The sequence below is a fragment of the Triticum dicoccoides genome, chromosome 6A (genome assembly GCF_002162155.2).
Source record: "Triticum dicoccoides isolate Atlit2015 ecotype Zavitan chromosome 6A, WEW_v2.0, whole genome shotgun sequence".
NCBI classification, from domain to species: domain Eukaryota; kingdom Viridiplantae; phylum Streptophyta; class Magnoliopsida; order Poales; family Poaceae; genus Triticum; species Triticum dicoccoides.
This window is the reverse complement of record NC_041390.1, coordinates 163,200,818-163,209,943: the sequence shown is the minus strand read 5'-3', so window position 1 is coordinate 163,209,943 and position 9,126 is coordinate 163,200,818. Positions and strand designations below refer to the sequence as shown.

Genomic DNA, 9,126 nt, shown 5'->3' with positions numbered 1-9,126 from the left:
TTCTACTTTCATTTGTCCCACATACAAATATGTAATCTTACCCTATGAATGTACACACGCACATATAACCACTATTTGTGCTATTTACTCGACTATTTGTATTTGAACACCTACTTACTCGACCCTCTTATCTTTTTTTTTTTGAAAGTTACTCGACCCTCTTATCAACCACCGCACGAAAACAAGTCAAAAAAAAAGTTTACAAAACGACGACAAGGTCCGGCACGGTTATCCAGTTCATAAGCTCGACCTAAGCGAAACGACGAACTGGCAGCGTAGTTGGAGGTGGGAGTTGACAAGTGAGGACCAGAATTAAGAATTTGGAGGGGAGGGTTGCCGAGCAGCCCCAGCGTCACCGCCGACGCCTCGACCCCGCGCGCCCCCGCTCCTGCTCGCCGAGCCCTCCTTCTCCGGATCTCCGGCATGTACGGCGGCGGTAAGACCCGCCCGTGCCCCTGGTAAACCCTAAACCCCGGAGATCTCCCGCCCTGACCGCTTACTTTCGCTTTGGTCTCTCACCCGCAGACGAGGTCTCGGCGATCGTCATCGACGTGGGCTCCTACAGCTGCAAGGCGGGCTACGCTGGCGACGACACCCCCAAATGCGTCTTCCCCTCGGTGAGCTTCTGCTTCTGCTGGGTCAGATTTTCTGTTTCTTCCGAGTGTCTCGTTGTGACCCGGCTGTTTTAGTTCGTTCGTTGACCTGGGAGTGCTTCAAAATTTCCAAGTTTTCGAGCTATTTTAAGTCAAACGGCTTCGGATTCTGGTTCAAACATGGGGCCGCTAGCGTATCAGTTCATGATATATTGGCCAAACCATAAACTTTGTAACAGGCGCGCCCTACTCTGCAAATAATAGCTACATTAGTACTAGGTTGGACTCAGGCATTGAATCTATGGACTGCGATAAGATGCACATACCTGTCGATTCCAGCGCAGCGTGTGCAATCTTTTTAATCTGTTGACAAGAAAGTTAGTTAATGATTCAGGCCTGTCTAATGGCCCATCTTTTCCAGTGTTATCTAGTGTGAGCCTTTCTTACATGCACCGCGAGTCAAATGCAAAAACTGAATTTCAAGTGTTGAAAGTTTCTGCATTGTGAACTTGAGCTATTAGTTCTGGAGGTTAACTGTCAGATCTCATGGGAACTTGGGAAATGGCACTGTTGTGTTTGAAATGTGAAGTTCAGTTTATATACAAGTTGTTGAGTTGGAGAATATTTCTGTCTCCCGTAGACTCTACAGTTAATGTTTTATTTTTGTTGTGTGAAGATTTACCCTCTGCAGTTAGTGGGGTTATTGGGCTAATTTTGCAGAGTGGCAGTAAATTGCTACTTCCACTCTGTTACTGATGAAATAAGCAAACTACTCATGTGATAAGATTCAGAGAAAATGAGAAGTACTGTGTAAGTTAGCACTAAGAAAATGGTTTGAATTTGGCCACTTTTGTTTGGGTTTAGCACGTTTTCTTCTCCTTTGCCTGAACAGTGCTTGGATATTATGTTATTTTGTTGGTTCAAGGGTATGTGAGCTACCCAATCGGGACATTTTGGCCAGTACAACTTATTGCACTCAGTATCTGGTTTTGATATGTCAAGGTTGTTGGTTCAATTGAACAAACGGGAGATACTGATGAAGCTAAGCCAGAAAAGGAGGCCGACTCTGGATCAGATCCTAAGAATGGATCCAAGCCTATGGATGTGGACAAAGCCAAGACAAAGCGCAAATTTTATCTAGGCCAAGAATTAGAATTCAGGAGGGAGCATATGGAGGTTGGTGACTGCACATTCTGAGGGTGATTTGTTGCTCATGTATTTTATTAACTTCTCTTCCCCTCCCCACTAAACAGGTGATCTCACCGCTGAAAGATGGAACAGTTATTGATTGGGAAGTTGTTGACAACATATGGAACCATGCTTTTAGGTAAAATTTGTTTACCTGCTTGATGCAGCTCTGAGCAATTTCTCCTCTTTAACATGGTTCATCGATAATCAGCAATGGCACCATTTGGATTATAATTAAGTTACTAGTTTAAGCTTAACAAGTTAGCATTCTGTGTTTATTTGCTATCGAGTGTACTGATTGTGAAATCTTTAGTTAGTTTGTAAGTATACAAGACATGATTCGTTGTTTACCCGCTTGTTTTATTTAATTTGTTGGGATGTTTAGACTTCTGTAACAGCTAAGGTTGATTAAGTACAGGCCTTTGCTCGTTATGATGCTATGTTATTTGTTGGAGTTGCTATTGCTTTGTTCCATTGTATTGTCACACTCACTTATTCTGTATTTCAGACGGCGGCTATTGATCAATCCTGAAGAGCATCCTATGCTGATAGCAGAACCATCTACAAACAGTGGACAGCAAAGAGAGAAGTATGTGTATATGTTCTGTGTTTAAAATATTTATATCGCTAACCCATATGAGTGCCTTCAAGCCTGACTCTTATTTTCCATGTTCCATAGAGCAGCCGAACTTATGTTTGAGAAGTACAAAGTGCCAGCGCTGTTCCTAGCAAAAAATGCAGTATGTCTCTCTCAGAAGCAATCCTTGATGCAATTGGTTTGTTATTTTTAATTGTTGATTGGGTTGTCAGGTTCTCACATCTTTTGCATCTGGACGTGCTACATCTCTGGTGGTTGACTGGTCAGCATTTTCTTGATGGTGTTTTATCTCTGCAACCTGCTATTTTCCTTGTAGATAAATGAAGGTCCCTTTTTGCCACGTTAGCACGATTAGTTTTTGAACAAGTGCACTGTGTTGTGGTGCCTTCTTGGTTCTCAGTCTCCTACTTTATATCTGAAGTATATTGTTCTTCACCAATATATGCTGCACATAGCATACAGATATTGTGGAGCAATTCATCCGCGACAAGAAAATACTCATGACGAAGTTGGTTTAACTGTTAATGCTAAAATTTCCATTTTCTCTGTGCTTGATGTGAGCACCTTAACCCGGTTTCTTGCTTAGATGACCTCGAATTCTTAAGCATTTTATAAGCTGTGTCATTGGATTTTAACAAGCTGGTGTTGAACATCGACGGACGATTTATTTCATCTTCATTTCAATGCTTTGGGTCTTTGTCATGAGAGAAATTGCTGTATTATGACCGAGTGATCATTTTTGGTGCAGTGGTGGCGGGTCTACTGTGGTTTCTGCTGTGCATGATGGTTATGTGTTGCAAAAGGTATGTTATGATATTAATGTACTGATTTTCAAAGGGAGGTGTACACTACACTACTTGCCTGTATCTAATAGTGACCTGCCCCTTTTTGCGTTGTACATTTCATTTGAAAGTGTGATTAATCCAACCTTCTCTTTAAAATTTGATAAAATAAGATGTCAAGTTGTATCATATGGACCCTGGCATACGTAACACTGACACCACTTTTGGCTTGTCTCTTCTGAAGCCTTTTTTTCTATTGTTTTGTTCACTAACTTGTTTTCACGTGGCAGTCTGCGGCAACTTCTCCAATTGGTGGCGAATTTTTAACTGACTGTATGATGAAAAGCTTGGAGAGCAAAGGCGTTGTTGTAAGCATTTCTCTTTGTTAAGATAGCATACTAGCCCTTGCTGTATTTTCATATCCTGTTTGTTCACTTCTCAGATTAGGCCCAAGTATTCATTTAAGAAGAAGGAAGTGAGACCTGGAGATTATAAGGTGTAATTTCTTTAACATTACGTTTGATATCAAAAAAAATATTCTTGTTTGCTTGTGATTCCTTTGGACCAAGAGATAACTCTTTATACCATTCGATGTGCCCCTTTGTTGAAACGCCTTGTACCATTGGATGTGAGCTGGACCGTTGGTATATTTGAAACCAACACACCAGCAAACAGAAGACGGGCAACGTATACAATATATTTATCTGACCATGGAAAAACGTCACGGGCTGGTGTCTGATCTCTAGGGGATCCATGTCTAAGACTAGTCACAATGGGGAGTAACTTAGACTAGTAACATCACATTTTACTAGGCTATGTTACTACCTCCACAGTGGGTAGTAACATATGTGTGGTGTCATGTCATGATTCATTTATTAGCCTATAGACTCATATTGTCTTGGTATGTGTGATGTTACAGTAACTAGCTAAGTTACCACCATCACTTCTCTCATCATTAAATATGTGCCACATAAGCACAATTATCTTGAAAAATGTGATGTTACTAGTGATGTTACTCCCACTGTGGCCAGTCTAACAAAAAAGGTGAGAGAGCCTGCAAGGTGGTCTCTCTACCTTCCCCTTGCTGAGTTCTTTTCTGGCACCCAATTAAGTTTTACCACATGGCATAGGTCTGTAGATAGACACTGAATACCATTTTGACATTTCCAATATCATAAAGTAACACCATCCTGTTCATATCAATATTCGTAGATACACGAGCACTAGGTGGTTCTCTGACTAATATCTAGCCGGCCCTTCAAAATTTATTTAGTATCTTTCTTCCTATTTATGTGGTCTACCTAAGGTTCTGAATTTGTTGTGTTAATTAATTAATCATGGTTAATTGGTTACATTCGAAATTAATTAGCATTATGCTATTTCTCTTTCTAACCACGCAATTACAAGTACCTTTATTGTTATTCCCAAAAGGAGGGTCAAAATGGGTAGAATCGATATCAGTTCATAGACTTCTTTTAATAATTCCGATTTCGAAAAAGAATTGATAGTTTCTACCTCTACCCTATCTATTATCATTTCAACGATCGACTTCCCCCATAATAATATCTATACTACCTAATATTGTCATGATATCAGCCGATTTCATTTTGTTAACTAACGGAGGAAGAATTTGCAAATTAATAAAACAGGGTGGACAAATTCTCCATCTCCAGGGGTATGCTTATACAGATGAAAACCTTAAGGATCACACTAGACGGATATAAGGGAAACTATGCAGTGTTTATTCTGTGAACCCATGTTTGTCTTTTTCAGGTTGTAGATCTTGATTTTCCAAACACGACAGATAGTTACAGGTTATACTGCATGGTATGTTCATTTGCAAATCTGTAATTCTTATTTTGCTTTGTTGAATTTTGTCTGTATGCCTTTAATGGTTATGCTTACTCCGTATCACAGAGAGCCATCGCTAGCGACATCAAAGAGTCAGTTTGCAGAGTTCCAGATACCCCCTTTGATGGTATAACATTTAAAAAATACATTATTTCTGTGATTGTTTAGCTTTGCTATATTAATGCAGCTCGGATGACACTGTATCCACTATACTGACCTGCACAATCGGAGGAATATGCCAACTCAGTTGCCATTCATGAATCTTATATATGAATACAACCATAATATAGTTGGCTGCTTTTTATGCATATTGTATGCCTGTCACCATTATTTTCATTCATTTGACTGATTTGACACATCTGTTTGTGTGCTTTAAGCATTACCTTGCTTTGTGTTCCTCTTTTAGGTTCTGCTATTTACTTTCCCTGCTTTATTTTCATGCAGAAGTGGCATATGCAAATGTCCCTACAACTTCATATGAGCTTCCAGATGGGCAGTAAGTTATCAATATTATGTAGACACATACTTGTTTACAGCTAGATAGTTCTATTTTATTACCAAGTAGATTAAGAATATGGGTTAGTAGCTACTTTTCTGGATTGTATCCGATGCATCGTGCGCTCTTACTCCATTGTTCATGCCTCTTCACTTCAGTACACCCTACAAATGGACATGGCGAATTTCGTTGTTTACAAATTGACATAAAACCAGTATATCATAGCATTCAAAAATTGCAGTTTGGTAACGGGTAACCACAAAGTTTCAACTCAAATTCCGATGAAAAGCCACAGTTTACTTGGATCTGCTCATGTGCCGCATTTTAGTGGAGCTTCGAGTTGTAATTTAACTAATTTTGCAGCCTGGTAGACCATATCATGATTCAGCTACTACATTGATTGTATACTTATTTCATGTCCATTAAAAAAGTAGACATGTCATTTCGATTTTGGATGCACAATGCACCTAAAAGGTGCTGGGGTTCTGATCTCCACTTTCTCTATTTCTGTTGCTGTAATTTTCTGGTAAATATGTTGTTCGTACTGTTTAAGACCTTATAACTTATTTATGTTATATCTGAGCAGAACTATTGAAGTTGGTGCAGATAGATTCAAGATTCCTGACATTTTGTTCAACCCATATCTTTCTCAGGTGAGCGAGAAAAGTATAATTTCCCGTGTGCATGTATGTTAATTGGTCAGGATTTGTGCTAGTGGTAGATCACACTATCCAGGAGCCGAACAAGTTCATTGCTTTCTTCTTCATTAGATGCTATTAATATTCAAAAAAAATCTTTTGGACCTAGCTGACTTGTCTTCCTCTCTCACGAATTAACTTTTGATCAACAGACTATTCCTGGCATCGATGGATTTGGAGATTCCACTTCAATTCGTGGATTTCCACGAATGGTGAGTTAAGTTATGGGTCACTATACAGTTGTGCAGCTTGGACAATTCTTTATGTTAATGAATGCCGCCACCATTGCCTTTCATCAGGTCCTTGACAGTGTAAATAGGTGTGATGTTGACATTCGCAAGGAATTACTCAGCAACATCTTGGTAAAGACATTATCAAGTGCTGCATTCTGCTACTCTCTAAATGTTCCCATGCACAAGCTTAGTGAATGAATCTCGTATAACATTACAACATAATCTTTAATTCTCCTGTTATGTTTTGTTAATACTTAATACAACTCTAACATCTGCAAACTTGTATTCTGGATAGCTTTCTGGCGGCTCGTCATCAATCCTGCAGATAAAAGAGCGCCTAGAAAAAGAAGTACTGGAGGTAAAAGAACTGAACAAGATAGGATAAGTCACTTATGCTTTATATTTTCACCGTTTCCACATATATTTCATTTTAGAATATGAGGATTCATCAACCACTAGCATACACAAAAGCATTTAGACTTCTCACATAGAAATGATAGCAGGTTTGTCATGAAAATTTTTCTACATTATTTTTCTTCATATAATGACATCAATTTTGCTATAGAGGTAGTGCCATTATAGTTAGGCATGTATTTTTTTCTTTCTTTGAAGCTTTGCTTTTATTAATCAATTCAATAACTTATTTGCTTTTACGAACTCAATTCATGCTTTAGACAAGCTTTCCACCTTATTTCTGCAAACTTCGTCGGAAATAGAAGATTAAAATGGATCTTGTTGATTATTTTGTTAGTGACTACTGACTACAGTGATTACAATGGTTACTTAGTCTTGATGACTATTAATAATGGTTCCTTAGTCTTTGATTTTGCTGGTTAGTGAACAGTGATTACAATGTTGTGACTAAAGTCTAAAGCTGCTTTATTATGTTCCCTGAATCTCTGCAGGGTTATTCTTATTTTTTAACTCAATGATTGCAGGAGTCCCCTCAAAATGCTCGCGTAAAGGTTTTGGCAAGTGGAAGTTCAATGGAGAGGCGTTTCAGGTTAGACGTTATATTTGCTTGTCATTGTATGCAGTGGCTATATTCAATGGATCCCGTTAGAAGCAGAGCAGTTTGAATGATCGCGTATGTCATTGTGTTGCCACTAGAAAGTAAAACTGTATTTTGCTGTATTAATTAATCCGAGTAGCTTTAACACATATTGTCGTGGCCCTGAAATTGGCTGAAAACATGCTTATCATCATGCCAGTAAAACTTATCAGGGCCATAGGGTGTGAATGGGTCTGAGGGAGACTGATTCTGTCTGTTCGAGATTCATCTTTTAGATAGACGTTCATTGACAAGGCTGAATATATATCTGTAATTTGAGTGCAGTGTTTGGATTGGAGGGAGCATTCTTGCATCTCTCGGGTCGTTCCAGCAAATGTGGTTCTCCAAAGCAGAGTAAGTTTGGGTTGATATTCTAGGGTCTGTTTGCCCTGCCCGTCACTGACACCTAACAACATTTTCTTGTATGCATCTCGCAAACAGGTACGAGGAGCATGGCGTTTCCTATATCCAGAGGAAATGCCCATGAAATGGTTCAACATGCTGCCTGAGCAGAGCTTTGTGCTGCCGAAAGATGTAATATGTGGGCAACAGTTAGATGCACCTTGTTATCTGGGGATGTTTATTCTTGTGATGACTAAATTAGTTTTGAGGCGTGCGCAGCGCAAGTTGAGAACAAGCTCAGCTGATACTTTGCCATTGATGGTAGATAGTAGCAGTTCATGTGCTGATTTTTTTCGTCCGCGATGCACTGAGTACTGTATTATGCAACTAGTTACTCTCATGTACTATCCGGGGGTTGAGTCTTTAGCCATCTTTTTTTTTTGGACAAACAAAGTCTTTAGCCATCTTGTTACGCAGCTGTAACTGATGTACTGCATCTACGTTAGTCACGTGAAAACGGTTGTTGAACTTACACGGTTATAGGTGGCAGGTGTCGATTTTCCGGCGTTTGTGGCGCTAGGAGCGTGATGTACATGCGCCCTGAGCAAATTATTAAAGAATGAGAAAGTAGAAAGAAAAGAGAATTACGATCGGGACAATAGTGAGCTGAGGGAATGTCCAACTTTTTTTGAGACAACGGGAATGTCCAAGTTGGATCACCAAAATGTCTAACACATTTGGGCCGCGAATAATCAAATTAGGCTAGATTAGTCCGGACGTTTTGAAATCCCCTAGCCCGCAAACGAATCAGAGGAAGCTCTTTGCGGTGTGGACGTTCAGTCGGATACACTCAAAACACCACCTGGAGCCAGTGCAATTTCACAATCCGGCATTGTTTTTGCGTTAAACCCATTCTTCTCCGCCCCAATAGCCATCGCGTTCGCTCGTTTCACCATGCAGTTGCCGCAATGAATTCATTGGAGATGCCCACAGAATGGTTCTTCAACCCTTCGGATCCGGAGAAGACCGTGCGCGCGGTCGCGGCCACGGAACGACATGTGAAGGTGAGGGAGAAGAAGGCGATGGCGGATGCTCAGGTCGGAGCTCCTGCAAAGCGGACCAACGTGATGATGCCGCCTAGGCAATCACATCCCACGGCCCTCCCAGTACAAGGCACCGTACTACTACGCCAACCATCTCAACGGTCAGCCCCACATGCAGCAATCGCCATAGCACTCCGCCGCCTCCAGACACCATCCATCATATGTCGTCGGCATCAACACTGACTACGTGT

General features: G+C 40.3%; 1 protein-coding gene across 3 annotated transcripts; it reads left to right on the top strand.

Annotated features, from left to right (window-relative positions):
- The first annotated feature begins 222 nt into the window (after nucleotides 1-222).
- On the top strand, nucleotides 223-8,364 carry LOC119316424 (actin-related protein 4-like). 3 transcript variants are annotated; one of them, XM_037590748.1, is made up of 20 exons: nucleotides 223-436; nucleotides 526-617; nucleotides 1,596-1,769; nucleotides 1,847-1,920; nucleotides 2,290-2,370; nucleotides 2,461-2,521; nucleotides 2,592-2,641; nucleotides 3,128-3,182; nucleotides 3,452-3,529; nucleotides 3,604-3,657; nucleotides 4,935-4,988; nucleotides 5,079-5,139; nucleotides 5,457-5,508; nucleotides 6,095-6,161; nucleotides 6,359-6,418; nucleotides 6,506-6,584; nucleotides 6,735-6,797; nucleotides 7,378-7,442; nucleotides 7,776-7,844; nucleotides 7,932-8,364. In XM_037590748.1, the coding sequence occupies exons 1-20, from the start codon at nucleotides 424-426 to the stop codon at nucleotides 8,313-8,315; spliced, it is 1,686 nt and encodes a 561-aa protein (XP_037446645.1). In that variant the 5' UTR covers nucleotides 223-423; the 3' UTR covers nucleotides 8,316-8,364. The 3 variants fall into 3 exon arrangements, 2 of the variants coding, with proteins under 2 accessions (XP_037446645.1, XP_037446644.1); XM_037590747.1 differs by having other exon boundaries at nucleotides 233-436; nucleotides 6,506-6,568; nucleotides 7,932-8,267; XR_005152980.1 differs by lacking the exons at nucleotides 2,592-2,641; nucleotides 4,935-4,988; nucleotides 5,079-5,139; ... (6 more) ...; nucleotides 7,776-7,844; nucleotides 7,932-8,364 and having other exon boundaries at nucleotides 225-436; nucleotides 3,604-3,626.
- The last annotated feature ends 762 nt before the right edge of the window (nucleotides 8,365-9,126 follow it).